Consider the following 17,592-nt stretch of genomic DNA (forward strand, 5'->3'; position numbering starts at 1 on the left):
TTAATTCCATAATGAATATTTTTAGTACTTCTTACGTTCTGGGCACATAACCTTTTACAGGGAGTCGTTTTCTATCCTAATTCGGCTCCGGTGGAATGAAGTACTTTGTGAAATTAATAAAAAGCAATGTATATAAAGTAAATCATATATTGGTTTTCTTTAGACAAACAACAGAACACTAAAAAACTGACAAGGTGTCAAATATCAAAAACATAGGAAATAAACATCTTCTAAAATCTGAACGGCCAACACCATCTTACACTAAAGAGGTTTACCTCAACAATATCTTCGGACAAACCCCTCGTATAATTTTGATTGAACTTCACGTAAGGTAAGTTCGTTTAATCAATAATTATACTTCGGGGGTTTGTCCTCGATATTAGTATACCTTTTTACACTGTAGATGTTTAGAGATCAAACAAGATATGTCATTTTATTTATGCTTTATTTTCACACATATTAATCAAAGAAAGATAAAAAAAATCTTATTTGTAAGTACATAATTTGTCTTAGGTGTCTGTCATAAATGACATAGCAAAATTATTTGAATCACCTTCAATAATAGGTCTATTATAGAAACGCGCAAAGGTAGTGGAGTTGCCTGTCCAACCTGCTGTTTGGCGTATAACATCTAAATTTACTCCTCGTTTAAATGCTAATGAAGTTGAAGCGTGACGACTGACGAGTAGGTACTGTGACTCGTGAGTCGTGAGTATAGTATTCGTTGCTGTGACTAGAGAAAAACGACACATCAACTCCACTGTCTTTTTTTTTTTTCATATAAAGGCACTTCGGCTATAACCATGGCCAGTGTCGAGTATAATATTATGGTGGGAAAACAATATTCTTTAATACAATTTTTTATATATTATCGTCAGGTCAGTCAGGTCCAAAGTCTAGTCAAAGTCTAAGTATAAAGTCAATACAGTCAAGAAGTCAAGTCGGTCGATTCAGTAAAGTGGTAGGACGCTTTACTGAAACTTTTGATGGAGTTTTGGAGGGAACACAAAAGAGCACGTTTCTGGTTACTACATCACTTTCCCACACTTGTGCACAATAACGAATATTTAATGGTTAATATCCTACCAATATTATACATTAAAAACCCAGATAACACAATTTTAGGAAAATAATATAAAAACACAACATCACTCTTTCACATTCTCCCAAAAACTCCCACTGTCTTTTAACCTATCCTTAATCCACCTACTTAATGTTTGACTTGACACAGGATTATATGGTTTCCTAAATGAAATAAAAACATTATTACAATTTCTGAAATTAGATGTTTTGTTTATATAAGCCAATAAAGTTTTGGCTGGACATATTTCAGATTTCTCTGGAAAATAAGGCAAATGTAAAATGGGTTGCATTCTTTTAGGATTAGAAGTTTTTATTAAATCAGTTATTTTTATTAGAATCTCTTTCTCGGTCATAATAATGTTATTTAAATATATTTTTGATAAAGTCTGCACCCTGTGTGCAGTTACTAAAGCTAGTAATGTTATGCATTTCTTTGTAAGTTTTTATAATGAAAATTTGTTCAAATTAAGTTAGTTCCAAAAATTCATAATAGATGGCGCCGTGCGTCTTCTACATCGCGCTGACGCTTGCTCAAAAATCTTTCTATAAGACGTGGTATCATCTTACACTTTTCAGTATCAATTTTTTCGATTGTTATATCTATTCTAGGGTATTAAATAAAAAATAGCTCTTATGTCCCTACTCCCTTCACTTGGTTTACGACAGTATATATTAAGTCTATGGTTTACTTAGCACAATAAAAAGTAATGAGCCAAATTACTATTAAGTTTGGATTTCGGAATATTTCCACAGACTTTTTACCGCGGAAAATCTGTATCGAAAGCTATATTTACTTAAATATACACGATCATGAAATATTCTTTCAAATTCATTGAATATGAATTTTTACTGTGTATTTATTTATTTGTAAGATCATCTTATTAGTTACCTATTACTTATTAGTTATTACTAATAACAGGTTGTTTACCTAATTAAAAATGTAGGGCGCAAACTATGCCAAAGCAATCATGTTCATGAGGTCTTCGAAATCCATGATGATAGTAATACCACAGACCAGAGTAGTAATCGACTGTACGACGTGAAAGTGGAGCTATGTATTGAATAATCTAAACAAATATATTTTCAGCAACTTTTCAACCATACGAGTACATGCAAAATAAAAATGGAAAATGGAGATGTATTTCATTATCAAAGAAATTTTACTTTGATTTTTATGATTAATATGTAATATAATAAATTTACTAAATGACGCCCGCAACTCCATTGTGCCATAACTCTTGCACAACGGAGTAACCGCGCGGGATTCGGGAACCGTACATTTTCCCGAGACAAAAAGTATCCTATGTCCAGTGGCGTAAATATAGGGCTGGCAAAATGCCACGGGCCCCCGACCCAAATGGACAAAAATTTTTAAGTACATAATATTGTTTATTATAAACGTGACGATTTTTTCTGATAGAGCCCCATCAATTTGCCACGGGTCCCGGATCTTATAGTTACGCCACTGTCTATGTCCTTTTTCGAGACTCTTAAGAATATATTATTTTGGAGTTATCCATGCCAAATTTCAGCAAAATCTGTTCAGCAGTTTAGGCGTTAAGAGGTAACAGACAGACACACTTTCGCACTTATAATATTATTAGTAAATTAGTAATATCAGTAATTAGTATATTAGTATGATAATATAAATGCGAAAGTGAATAGTAATAAATATTGAACCGACAATAATTTTATTTAAGTAAGTATATCGTTTTTTCAATTACAATATATTATTATACATAAAACAATGATATTAAAAATAACTTGCAAGTTGCACGTGATATTTTAGAAATATTCATGCGAGATTTAGATTTTAGCATGATTAATAATCGGCATTTTGATTTCGATACGTTTCCCAATTCCGTCTCAGAAACGAATAAAACGTTAATTCACGAATCCGAGATTGGGAATTTTTGCACCCTACAACACAACAGTACCTCGTACCGCCCATATTTTCCTTATTCAGAGCACTTTTTAACGTTTTCAACGTGTTTTCATTTTTAACTAGTAAACCGTATTTCACAGCTGATCGCACTCTGACACCCACGTGTTGCCTGAATCTGCCACTCGCCGCGCCACTAGAGATATCCAAGAGGCCTTTATCTGTGCCAAATATTGCCATAAAAATTGCTCCAGTAGTTCGTAATTTCTAATATTTCCCCCGTTTTTCCCACATTTTCCTGAGTTTCTGCGGTCGTATTAGTCTTAGCGTGATAATATATAGCCTATAGTCTTACTCGATAAATTAGCTATCTAACACTGAAATAAGTTTTTAAATCGGACCAGTAGTTCCTGAGATTAGCGCGTTTAAGCAAACATACTCTCAAGCAATATTAAGTATAGATTTTTTTCAATTATCGCTTGACAAACTTGAGTCTCGATCTAAAAGACTATGAAAAGTACCAATAACAGGGTCATTATAGGCTCATAAGTCATAACCATGGGACGATGTATGGTATAAAATGGTAGTGATGATGATGATGATGATAAATGTAATTTGCATAGTAGCATATGCTTTCCGTTCTTAAAACAACGCCGAAACTCCCAAACTTGTATCTATAAGGAATCAGGAGTTCTCTCAGCACCTTCCGAACCACGGTATACCAGGTATACCTCTGTGCAAAATCTTACTTGTTGGTAGCATATGCTTAGAATACTTTCACGAAACCGAAGTCACCACATGTTTCCATATAAATTTTGAGGAGTTCCCTCGATTACTTATGCATCCTTCATCAGATCACCACTTTTGTGAATAAGTATAATACCAAATTGGGATGATACCCTATATACCAAAGAAAAATTTTGAAAATCGATTAACAAACGGCGGAGTAATCGTTGAACATAAGAAAACGAACATAACACCTCCCCCATTTTGAAAGTCGGTTAAAATTTTAGCCTATGTGTTATTCTGATGTATAAGCTATATTATTGTAAAGATTCATTAAAATCCGTTCAGTAGTTTTTGCGTGAAAGAGTAACAAACATCCATACATCCAAACAAACTTTCGCCTTTATAATATTATAGTAGGATGATAGTAGGATTATATTAATTCCATGGTACGTATTCTATACACTTACATTACACAAGCATGATTGAACATGAATTCTATGAGATTAAATTGTCAACGTGCGGCACGTGCCGACTGGATGTCAAAAAAAGAGTGCTGCTATCATGTATCACACGTCTCTTTTTACTACGCAGTGTTACTGATAGTGACATCTCTCTTGCTCAGGCCTTTGTTTCTCTATTCCGCTAGGTATATTAACTTTATTCCATTATACAAGTACGCTGGAATTATGATACACCCCCCCCCCCCCCCCCCGTATCCTCGAGGACGCGCGAGCATTTCTTGTATAAAGGTTCAAGCATTTATGCACTTTAGTGTAATTATTTTAAAGTTTATTTTCAAGTGCGTTAATAAAATCCTCTCCACTGCGCTCCTTTCTGTCTGCGCCTACCCTTACTCGGATGTGCATTAAGGTAAATAAAATTGAACATGTTGTATTCATTCTATATTATTCATTATTATCGTTGAAAACTCTTCTTCAATTTTGTCTTTTTCACACACGTCTCGAAGATGCCTTTTCAATTTATTGTTGTCCTGCAAAATAAAAAACACCTCTATATTGATTTGTTGAACTACCATCCCTGAACGGAACATAATAATATTATTTTGTATGATGTATCCAACAAGAAACAAAAATTTCTTCATAAGAGTCTCAAAAATAACCTTAAAGCTATTCCCGCAGAGATGACACACGGCGGCTTTCCGTCGTGGTTTGTTATGGCCGTCTATGTGTCGCAGCAGCGCACCGCGCGTCGTGTACTTCGAGGGGCAGAGCGGGCAAGTGTGGTCCTCGCGGCCGCCGTGAACGCGCGCGGCATGCAGCGACAGCGCGCGACGACCGGGGCACGCGCGACCGCAGACAGCGCACTCTAGCCTGGTGAAAATACTTGCACTTGAGCATACGGGAGAAGAAATCTCCGCAGCGACTTTTTATACTAACCGTTTACTAGCGCAGCGACATTTCTGATTTTATATGTGCCCGAATGCGCGGCTTGGCGTCTACGCCACGAGATGACATAAGCAAACCGCACGTTCTGCCGCCGCATATAAATCCAGCCTTTTTTTTGGGTCGGGAAATGCCATTATGCATCCCCGGCAGTGCTGGGGAGGACAACCGGGGTATGTGGGACTCGCTGCGACCGATGCGATGGTTAGTGGCCGCAGCTCTACCCACTAAAACCCGACCATGTTCCTTTCTGCGCCGCTACTGACAGATCCACGGGAAATGTGGGGCCACCCCAGTATATAAATCCAGCCTAATGCTTACCCTCTTCCTTAGTAAAATTATTAAAATAACGGCTTATTTAAAGTTTTTTTTTTATATTGGAAATGTCATTTGACAGACAAGGACATAAATAGACGCCTCCGTGGTCCAGTGGTTTAGAGCGTGACTCTTGACTCGGAGGTAAACCCACGGGTTTACCGCGTTGGAAACATGTTATTTCCAAGTTTGGTTAGGAGTGTTAGGACAATGCAGGCTGATCACCTGATAGTCTGACAAGTAAGATGATCCATGCGTCGGATGGGCATGTACAAAGTCGGTTCTGGGCCTGATCTCTCGCCAGTCGTGTTGGTCTTCTGTCCCATTGGGTTATGAGAGTAAAGGATTAGAGAGTGCTCTGAGTGTACTGCGCACACACTTGGGCACTATAAAAATCAGTAAGAAGACATCCCTCCACTTGAGTGTTGAACGTCTGCAGTCTCGCCACAAGGTCAACCACAACGCCACAGGGTCCTTAGTGGTGAGAGTACTGACGCATCTTCCGATTTCTGTGATCTGATCTGATCTTCCGATCCGATGTGGTCTATCGGAGGTTCCGGGGGAGACTCCGGAACGAAGCGTGACAGTGTTAGTTTTAAAGAATATATATAAAATATGTATGTTAGTTTTAAAGAATATATATAAAATATGTATGTTAGTTTAAGGTATTTATAACATAATTGATATGTATGTTAGATTTAAGGTATTTGTTATATGGGCCTCTGATGCCCGAAATAAATGATTTGATTTGAAAATTACTTCTGCGCAACTGGCCTGGTTTCAATGAAACTGGCCACCTTCAGCTAAATTAGTGTGGGAGTATTATTACATAAGTAGTTTACTTAGATGGGTAACATATTCTTCTCAAACCCACATATTATTCTGATGGACGGCGGAGTTGCGGGTATGCGCGAGCAGACTCTTGCGCGAGGTGTAGCTCACGCCGCAGACCGTACAGTAGTGGCTCTCGGTTATCGCGGAGTGCTTCCGTTTGTGTCGCGTCAGCGTGTACGGGCTACTGAACACAGACGAACACTGGTCGCATGGGAACTTCTTCTTGATGTGCTTTCTGAAATTATTTTAATTGATTTATTTCAAAAAATCTTACTTAATAATTTTTAAAAGTTCACATCTTTTAGTTGGTAAACTTTTTGGATGTGACAATGCTTACATAAAATATAGTAGGTCCTGTAGGCAGTCACTCGTTTTGTCTTGACTCTTAAATCCGGCAATAAGGTTTCCGGTTTTGAGTGAACAAAGCCAGAAGGAAAAGAGATAGATATGTGCAGTAAAAAGAGAGAGAGAGAGAGACAGGCATACATCATATGCGTGCGGAGCGCTTGTCCAGCGTACCGCTCACCACACACGCCGCATGACATCAACCGCTGATGGCCGGCGGTCGAGTGCACGCGCCGTAAGTGCTGCTGCAAACCATTCGCATCCCTGAAATTATACGACTTAATTAATAAATACAAAATAAAAAACGAGTAACTATAATCCTCATTGTCATAAATGTTGAAGATGTTATAACAGACAATAACATCAACTTTAATGTGGTCATTTGTAGTGGTGAAGTAGTTTTATAAATCTATACTAATATTATAAAGCTCGAAAGTTTGTTTGTTTGAACGCGCTAATCTCTGGACCTATTGGTCCGATTTGAAAAATTATTTCAGTGCTAGATAGCTCATTTATCGATTGTAGACCATGTGACGGACCAAAGGCAATTTTTTGTGGGCTAATTTGTCTAATAAAAATTCTAATCTACGCAAGCAAAGCCGTGCGGAACGTCTAGTAATTTATACTTAAAGACATAGACTAAACTTTAACTTTAAAACATGCATACATACTTTAACAAATTTCCACAGAGATGGCAGGCAATCTTTTGTATTTCTTTTGCACCACATGGATGTGTTTTTGTAGATTTTGGTTTGAGGATCTCCTGGCACTTTGTACATTTGTACCGCTCCATATGACTTGTCGTGTGAGATCTTAATAATGCTTGAGTGGCAAATCTGAGCGTGCAAATTGGACATTGGAACTCTCCGTTAGACTAAAAAAAGATTTCATAGTGTTGTAGTAAATAGAAATATTAAACTTCTAGTCTTTGTAAGATCTTTCAAATTGGACATTGGAAGGCAAATCTGAGTGTGCAAATTGGACATTGGAACTCTCCGTTAGACTAAAAAAAGATTTCATAGTGTTATAGTAATATTAAACTGCTAGTCTCTGTAAGATCTTTCAAATTGGACATTGGAACTCTCCATTAGACTAAAAAAAGATTTCATAGTGTTGTATTGTAGTAGTAATATTAAACTGCTAGTCTTTGTAAGATCTTTCTCACTAAGGGGTTTAGTATTAATCTGTAAGAACTACCTCTTCATGTCTCATCATGTGAGCCTGGTGTGTATCCTTGAACAGGAAACTTAAGGCACAGTTGTAGCATTTAAACTCTGCCTCTATGTACTTTTTGTTACGTCTATTGGCTTCCAATTCTGATTTTTGTTGTTCTACACTGAGTACAATCTTTTTATAACATTTTTTGGGTTTCTTTGATTTTTTAATTTTGGTTTTGGATGTGTCTGTATCTGTATTGGTTACTTCTTCTATTTCCTTCTGGTAATTATCATAAACAGTCTTTTCAATTTCTGGAGTTTCATTGTATTGAGTATCATAATCATCTTCATTATTCATATCAAAGCTACCATAATCCTTATTTGGCACATTATCACTAGCATCATGGTCATCATCATCTAAATCATTTTGATACACTTCAGGGTTTGTTTGTTGAAAAGGATCATTGTTGGTCTTTTCTTCATTATGTATGACTTCATAGTCATTAATTAATTCTACAGCATTATCCTTCTCAAAATCATAGTTTTGATTAAAGTTATTTTGTTTTTCAAATTCATAATTTTTGTTGAAATCATTATTTATATCATTGAGATACTCATGGAAATCATTGTCTTCAAGTTTAACATATTTGTTATTGCTTCCATTATCATTAATATTATTGTCATTGTAATGATAGGATTTAAAATTTGGTTTTTGCATGTAGATATCACAGTCTTCAGAACATATTACATGGATATCTAAATCATTTCTTTGTAAGTAAAGCGTCCCTTTTTCACTGTGACATAAATGAACTTTAGTTATTGAATGTTACATGAAAGTCACATTTCACATTGGAAATTTAAATACCTGAATAGAACTGGGTACTCCAAACTCCTTTTGAAACATACAGTTTTGAATAAATGCAGCTTGTTGAGGATATGACAGCAAATGTAGCAGAGTTGTGAGTCGGGACACAGCTGAAACATTTTAGGGGACATTAAAAAAGTACTAATTTATTGGATTTGCACATAAATGTAGGTTTCATTTGTTTCTAAGATGTAATTTGTATCAATCACGCGTCCCCCAAATAAGGTTTTTGTTTAATTGATGAAAATAAAGTTATACTTACTGGTATCCCGACTACCTCTCTGTATTTCTCTCGGATTTCCTCGACTGTCTCATTGCTAACAGTACTGTGACAAATAAAACACAAATAAGAAGACATGTTATTTATAACAAGTTAAGTTTATTCTTTTTTGGTAATAAAAGAATTTAGGCGATGAACTTATTTGTTTACTTTTGCAAATCATGAATTTCTCGGTACCTACCGACCATAGATTTAAGGATATAAGTATAGTCATAGATTAAATGAATATGTCAATGATGTCAATGGGCGCTGCTGGTAAAGGAGAACTGTCAAAAATTACGTTTTTGTATGATAGAAGCGTTAGTTCCTTTTCTTGCAACGTTCATATAATGCCGGCTCTTGATATAGGCGAACGCGTTGGCCAACGCGTCTGCAGGCGCGTTGGCCCAATGTGTAGAACGGGCGTTCGCGCGTTGGCCGTAGGTATTTAGACGTTGGCCGACGCATCTGCGAGCTTGCCGCGCGGGTCGGAAATGTCGGCAAAAGATCAAAGGACATTTGTCGCAAGCTTCGCGCTCCATCCACACATAGGCCGCGCGATCAGTTTGCCCGGAGTTATAATTATGATAATTATTATAATATGTAATAATTTTTGTATGTAATAATTTAATAAATAATAAGTAGGTAATAAAATAATTACTTATATTATTTTAATATTATAAAATATTATGTAAAAGTGAGTTTATTTCTTTGTTTGTTACGTTTTCTCGCCTTTTATTTATTTATTTCCAGAATACTCTTTAAAAACTTTTTCTTGTCCACATTTACAAAGTAATTATAAGCTGTGAATAAATAAACAGCTGCAGCTGTTAGCGACTAAACATCCATTTTGAATCCGTCCGCACATTGGCGCGATCCAAAGCATACTGAACGACCTTCCTATGTGTGGATTACTCACAAACGCCGTTGCAAGCGCACTGCCAACGCGTCTGCAGACGCGTTGGCCAACGCGTTCGCCTATATCAAGAGCCGGCATAAAGCCTTGTCGAGCTGTAATAAAGTTTAGTAATATATTTTTATTGAATATTTAGAAGAAAAAGTAATCTAGGGGATTTCTAGGCCGAGACCATCTGGCAACACTGGTATGTATGTCACTTGTCAATAAAAAAATATTCCCTTGTGTCACCCGATTAACGAGTTGTACGAAAAAGCGAAAATATTTATTTCGATTTGCTCGCCAAGCCCATATTGCACGAATATTAGCAAAAATTCAGATTCCGAATAAAAGACAATAAAACATTGCCGTATACAAAATCTCGTGTTCGTATTGTGTCGTGTTCGGGGAAGCTATAAGTCATTGATCTATATATTTAACAAGCGGCTAAAATATTATATTACTAAAGTGTTCGCAGTGGAATGTTTACGTTGCTTATAATGAGGCTAGCGATGTTCGCCGTTTATACAGTTTCGCGAAACGAACTGTCCGTTTGGTGATTGTTTTCTAAAGTTCGGCCGGGCTGCGAACATTCGCGAGAGTTTTCTGCTGCTGCAATGTGCTGCTGAACGGGTTACGGGACTCGATCTCTGTGGATCTCTGGTTAGTACACCACGCTGGTAGACGTTTAATCCAATTATAGCTAATTTAGTATTAGGGCATTAGGTGTAGGTGTTTTATGTCGTTATAATATACATTCCATAGAGAAGCCATTGCTATTTATTCTACAACAATGCAAAAGATATAGAAAGTATCAGATCTTATTGGAAACACAATATTTGTATACTGTTTTTGTCTAATTCATGAAGATGTGTACCTTAAGTTTTGCTACTGGCTACCTAATTTGAATATTCATTAAGTTCTAAGCTGCAGCTTAAAATTTGCTTCATTCGCAGTAGCCTATAATAATAAAATGTTTATAATTATAATTAGCCTAACAGATGTTCAAGATAATAACTTTGCCTGATTTGTGTGTTGTCCAATTATAGTAAGAGCTATGTCCAAATACCATCAGTAGTTTTCAAGAGAATATTGTACTTACAAACATTCAGAGCTGAATGTTTGTATGTACAATATTGTAGATATATTAGAAGCTCTTCTCCACGCAGGCTGTAGACAGGCCTCTTTTTGAAGTTTGTGTGAAAGCCTCTCAGATGGCTTATTTTTTAAGACTAAAACATTTTCATGCCAACTTTCTTGAAAAAATAAGAAAAAATGTCAGGCACTGTATTTTCTTGTGGGTTATCAAGATAATATAAAAAGATAAACCTAGTATGATTAAAATCATATATTTAACAAAAGAGAGATAGTATTATAAGGATATCTATTGATTCATGTGTATTTCTATTGATTCATCAATATAACTAATCATTATTATATTTTAAAATAAAAGTAGTTGCATGTAAAAGGAATTTGAACCATAAAAATAAGGGATGAAGTGAGAGTCCAGTTATTCCCAAAGTGGTCCCAGGGGTTAGAGGGGTGGTGCTTCAGGAGTCCACCAAAATTTTGAAAGTGGTCTACAAAACAGGCATTTGAGAATCTCTAAGTTTGATTGTAGCTCTCTATGAATTATTCTAGAACATGCACTAAAGGTTATTGAATTCACAAGTTTTGAAGGCTATTGAATTAAACAATCAAATCTCTTTCAATAAAAGTAAACCAAAGTTATGATTACTTAGAAATATTATTTATGTTGGTTTTATACTCCATTTCAAATCATTTTTATTTATAAAGCTCTGTATATTCAGATAATGCTATCAATTTAAATGCCACAAATAACCACAATTAAGAAATACAATGGCACATTAATTTTGAGTTAAAATTTTTTTGCTAATTACATTTACACCAAACACTTAAAACAGAGTATGTAATATCAAAGTTCCAGGTGACGGTTCTCATTGTATTGACCTTGTGTCTAGAGCATGTTACTCCCAATATAGCTTTGAATCATAGAAATTATCTCCACAGTAATTGCACTAGATACCTCATACCAATTAGTGACTTTGAATTGGTTCTGTTTCAAGGGAAAGAATATTCTGTTCAGTTGTAAATTGTTTATAAAGCTTTAGATTTTACATAGAAGTAAATGTAAGTATTTTTCCTTGGCCAAATTTTGTCAAAATTAATGCTATGTTTTCCTGTACTGTTTAATATACACTAGCTATTTGACCAAGCTTTGCTCCGTATTCGATAAAACAAGAATAAAATGACATTATCTAAAAATGATTCCTAGCTAGATCGATTTCTCGCCCCCAAAACCTTCTATATACTAAATTTCATGAAAATCGTTGGAGCCAATTCCGAAATTCCAATTATATAATATATACAAGAATTGCTCGTTTAAAGATATAAGATATTAATTTAGAAATAAATATGCCTAAATGGCTTGTCACATAAACTAGTTCTGAGAGTGACACAGGGTAGAGATAATAGAGCTAAATGATATTGATCAAGGTGTTTTTTTAGATTGTCTGACTGCTAGGCAAAGGTACCTATTTTAGTACAGAATATAATATTATACATTTCAGTTTCTCAATCATTCAATTCACATATTATCTGATGTAAGCTAAATCCCACATCCAAATCCACCAGTTGAAGCTGTGATATTAGAGATAAGATAGTGTTTATAACGGCACATATTTTGATTGATTGTATCTATATACTTAGAAAGATTACACTGTGCAAAGTTATTTTCCCTCAGAAATGAAAGTAATCTGCACCCACGTCCCACAGACAGAAAGAAACTTTTGCATATCAGTATTAAGAGAATACGCTAACACTGTTTTTCCATACAAACATATTTCCCAATCAACTCCCTGTACAATGTGTAGACAAATGATTTTTTTTTTGGGATTATTGGGATCTGCTAAACTTTAAAGCTATGCCTCAACATTCGATTTTTTCTAAATCTATATCTGTACTAATATTATAATTCGGAAGAATTTGTTTGTTTGATCGCGCTAATCTCAGGAACTACTGGACCAATTTGAAAAATTCTTTCAGTGTTAGATAGCCCATTTATCGGGGAAGGCTTTAGGCTATATTTTATCACGCTAAGACTAATAGGAGCGAAGAAATAGAGGAAAATGTAGAAAAAACGGGGGAAATTATTTGAAAGGGCTTATCTCACGAACTACTGGAGCAATTTTTATGTTATTGGGCACAGATAAGAAGTAGGCCACGTAAAGGATCATATGCTATTTTTTGTGGACTAATTTGTCTGTGAAATTAGAAATATCTAATTTACGCCGTACGCGGGTGAAGCCGCGCGGAACGTTTACTAATAAATAAAAAATATGACCCTTCAAAAATCGCAAAAAATGAATACCCCGTACCCCGCCAATCCACCGACCATAAAACAAATTTGAAAGATCTTTAAGATAAAATAAATACGTAGAGGCAGAGTAGACAGAATTATAGAGTATACCGACTTAGAACTGAGGTTGAAATTTTTAAATTTGACGTATTATGACAAAAGTCGTCGCTAGGGTCGTTACCTACAAATTTAGTTGTTGTTTATATTTTGGCACATGCAAAGAAAACTGTCAGATTTCTATTTCAAAATCATCATTTTAAAAATAAATTATATCAGCCAGCGCGCCAGCCCTTAACTTATCCTGGCGAAACCCGAAAGAAATGACAGGTATTATTACACGTCCGTCTCTTAGCAGTCGTAGTACTGGTAGTTATGTCTATTGTGGTAGAGCATAGACTCACCCTTCCGGAAGATATTAAAAAAAAGAATAATTAGATAGGCTTTATTTTGAAGGAAGAAGGACTATGTTACCTCGATTTACTGTTATCTGTCTCTATCACAATACACGTGCCAGCACAGGGTGAAGCGTGACGGCAATAGTCTTCTTCTTCTTCATTCAAATTCTACTGCACCCGCGCTCCCTCTCCATCAAGCTGAAGCAACAGAACCGTTATATTACAAAAATTATCTAATGGTGATACCTTGAATTTGGGAAAGGAAAATCTAGGCCCGCGCGAAAAGCCACATGGCTGTGATCAACACCAGCTATTATTCTATGAACAACCTATGCTCTATGTCATGTTCAGGCCCGGATCTACGTTTTAAAAAAGGGGGAGTAGAATCCCAATTTGCCGCCTTCCAAGCAAAAATGTGCGTTTTCAATTGGTACCTACTTAAATAAAATTCTATGATTGCCCCGCGACAAGGGGCGCCTCCAAGTCTTTTAACAACAGATAGAATTCTGCGAAACAACGTTGACGGGGTAGCGCGGTGGGCCACCGGTGGCGCACGCGGCGGTGAAGAAAGCGGCAAAAGATTGGGAGGTGGCCTCCGGCTGCCCCCCAATTTTTGCCGCCCGGGGCAAGTGCACCCTCTCGCCCCCCCCCCTCCTAGATCCGGGCCTGCCTACCTAGCATACGCCAACGAGATATCTCACTCTACATGTTTTCTCGATGTTTGATGTTTCTTCATCTCTATTCACCCTAGCATGACAAACATTTTTTCTCGCGTAGATCTATCATCGAAATAACACATTTATATAGAGTTTGGTCGAGATAATGTCGAGATTTTGACATTATGAGACGAGTAACTACTCGTCTCATAATATCAAAATTTAATTATCTCGAGAGTGAGATATCTCGTTGGCGTATGCTAGGTAGGCAGGTCATGTTAGTGAACCTATTTTAGCAGTTTTCCGATATGCCAGTTTCACATAATATTGTGTCTAATTTGTGCACATGAAAAATAATTCCAAATAATATTGTGTGCGCGTTTGGTAAATATATAATTTATAGTTTTGAAGAGAAACCCTTTGAAAACATAATTATCTTTCCTCGGGAAAGGTTCTTTCAACGTCGGTACGTCGCGCCGGCTAATTTGTGCCGAAGCATTGTTCTGCCATGTTAGATTACCTACTTTCGAGTTTAGACCCAATTTCACCAACGACTGTTAAAGTTAATGCTCGAATTAGTATCACGTTACCTCTTTCGTGTTTCATATGAATGAAAGAGAAAACATGACATTTTAACAAGCTGTTAACACTAACAGACTTGGTGAAATTGGGCCTAAGTCTGTTCGCAGTATGCTATGTGTATGAAGAATCATTGTCAAACTTTCATACCTGCGGGCTGCGACACACTGCGTTCTAATCGCAATTTATAGGCTAGAACCTACGAATAATAAAAACTAAAGAAACGTAACTCCCATACTTCAACCGTTTTAAATTCGGCTCCTTTTCGAACACTAAAATATGACAATTCAGATTTTCGCCAAGGTCGTATCCCAGGTCGAATAACGTATCATAATATTGCGCGCCGGACGACAGCCTGCGCGGTTATTGTCATTGTCATTGTTATGAAACAGTAATTGTAAAATAAAAATGAAAAGTTGCTAAATGCTAACTTATTAGTATAAAATTATAATTAATATTAACTGTGAAAACAGGAGTAAAAATTATTGTTACGAAAATATTTCAAAAATGTCAGATGCATGAAACGGAACTTATGCCATTGATAGAGATTGACACTGTTGAATCGAAATCAAATCGATAAAAATTTTAAATCGCCGGCGCCACTCTGAAACGTCAGTACGAAATCGATGATTTCGATTGCAATTCCTTTACGAAGTGATTCGATATTTTTAAATTATCGATTAATTTTTTTAGGTAACTTCCCTACTATTGTCAATTATTATGTGTCACCCATATCATCATAAAACGCACAAACTATAGGGAAGACGTTTTGAGATTACAAAAATCTATGTGCTAAATTATTACAGAATTGAAATTAAAAACTTACGTAAATTTTGTAAGTTTATAACTCACAATTAATATAATATTTTAATAACCGTTAGCAGTTTTTTATTTTTGTTCATTTACTATATTAAAGGAAATACATATAATTATGTTTTTGTCGATTGAGCGTAATTTATTACATTATGTTTTTTTGTTTTGTAGTAAAAAAATCCGTAGCAAGAAATATGAGAATACCCATATCATCTTATAACGCATTTAGTACCTATAATGTCAGCCAGACCCTAAAATTTCGTTTATGATTAAATTGTTACATCTTGCATAACACTGTCCATGGCGACTTTGTAAAAATTTTGTAATTATATTTTATTTTTTGATTATTGCACTTTTAGAATAACATGTAAATTTAATAAGACAAACACAAAGAGACCAGCTTAATTTTATGCAAATACCCTAGCATCCAACTTAAATAAACCATCTTTTTTGGGTCGACAAAAATACAAGAAATTCACTTACATATGAAAGGTTATTTGTGGTTATTCCTGTATTAAAAGTCGTATCTGTATGACTTCTACACCATTTCACAGGGCATTTAGGCATTTTAACAACCAAAATATTGTAAAAAGCTACGTAAAAAGTAAGTAAACAAACCTATGTAAACAAATTGTAAAATGAGTTTGACAAAATTGTCATGTCAACCTGGTTGAATGTCACTCGAGTATACATACACGAAAAATGTGTACCGAACACATGCATAAATATGCATGTATTCGGGTCACATTTTGTAGCCTTTTGGTGCACTTTTTTTGACGGAGTTACTCTTAGTTTTTATTATTCGTAGGCTAGAACAGTCATTCTCAAAGTGTGCTCCGCTGAGCCCTGGGGCTGTAGGCCTTGTAGGGGCTCCGCGAGCGATACATGAATTGTTTTTTTTTGGAATGTCATCAGTCATCACACACCAGCATGGTGACAATTCATTCAAAGACAAAACAATCTTTTCGTTGGGGGGTTCGTCACCGTCACTTCTTTAAAGGGTTCCGCCGAAAAAGTTTGAGAAACACTAGGCTAGATAGTCGTACGTATACAGATCGATTGGAAATGCTGAAAGCTTATATTATTTAGATAAAATGTATGTACACTTAGTATTCACCTTGTTTTCGTATATATGAAACACGAAATTCGGCTGGCACTTGTTCGATTTCACGATAATGCGCGAAATGTTCAGACATTGAATATAAACCTAACTTTATCAGTGTCACGGAAAAATGGAATATTATGTATAATGTAGGTTATATCAACATCATGGTGTTTTCGGATACATTATGCGGGCAAATATATTGACAAAATATAATGGCGAGTAAGAAGATAGAGAGGAAAAAGTTCGTCTATTAGTCCCCAGCTCTCCATGCTCTTCACACTCTACGTAACGCAATGTTGGCGGCGACCCTAAAATTGAGTATTGCTTTATAAAAAATACTAAAAATACTAATATCCCTGTTCACTTTGGGCCACGATATATAGCCATAATTGCGAAGCTGTGCGGTGTGCCTAGATCTGTCATAAACGAATATGTCTCTCTACACGTTTTGTGATCGCCTGAATAATGTACATGGTACGATTGCATGGTTTCTGTAGCTGTGCAGTCGTAGTGGTGGACATCGTTAGTCGTTACCATCATAGGCTGCATAGAGCGTAAAATAATATATAAAATAACTACTAACTAACTGACCCGGCAAAACGTTGTTTTGCCATATAAATTATTTCTAGTATCAATGTAAAAATTAGATAAAAAACCTATTCTCAGGCATAACGAAATAAAAATAAAATCGGTTGAGCAGTTTTAGAGGAGTTCGCGCACAAACATTGTGACACGAGAATTTTATATTATATTAGATGTCCCGCGCGGCTTCGCCCGCGTAAATTAGGAATTTTACGGAAACCCGTACTTTTCCCATAAAAAATAGCTATGTAACGCCCTTCACGTGATCTACTCTATATCTGTGCCAAATATTGCCATAAAAATTGCTCCAGTAGTC

At 35.9% G+C, this 17,592-nt stretch overlaps 2 protein-coding genes across 3 annotated transcripts in view; one reads left to right on the forward strand and one right to left on the reverse strand.

The window, feature by feature from the left end:
• Nucleotides 1-4,574: 4,574 nt before the first annotated feature.
• LOC121736622 (zinc finger and BTB domain-containing protein 41-like) lies at nt 4,575-9,059 on the reverse strand. The gene is made up of 8 exons (XM_042127947.1): nt 8,876-9,059; nt 8,614-8,723; nt 7,789-8,542; nt 7,263-7,465; nt 6,733-6,855; nt 6,287-6,481; nt 4,815-5,025; nt 4,575-4,685 (listed from the first exon to the last, which is right to left on the reverse strand). Exons 1-8 carry the CDS (start codon nt 8,969-8,971, stop codon nt 4,590-4,592), a joined length of 1,788 nt encoding a protein of 595 aa, XP_041983881.1. The 5' UTR covers nt 8,972-9,059; the 3' UTR covers nt 4,575-4,589.
• A 949-nt stretch (nt 9,060-10,008) lies between these two features.
• LOC121736871 (oxysterol-binding protein-related protein 8) overlaps nt 10,009-17,592 on the forward strand; it is a 53,761-nt gene continuing 46,177 nt past the window's right edge. For both annotated transcript variants that reach the window (XM_042128338.1, XM_042128339.1), the window contains exon 1: nt 10,009-10,430. The gene's annotated coding sequence lies outside the window, so the exon portion shown is untranslated. The remainder of the gene's footprint in view (nt 10,431-17,592) is intronic.

Source organism: Aricia agestis, chromosome 19 (assembly GCF_905147365.1).
Source record: "Aricia agestis chromosome 19, ilAriAges1.1, whole genome shotgun sequence".
In the NCBI taxonomy this organism is placed as follows: Eukaryota; Metazoa; Arthropoda; class Insecta; order Lepidoptera; family Lycaenidae; genus Aricia; species Aricia agestis.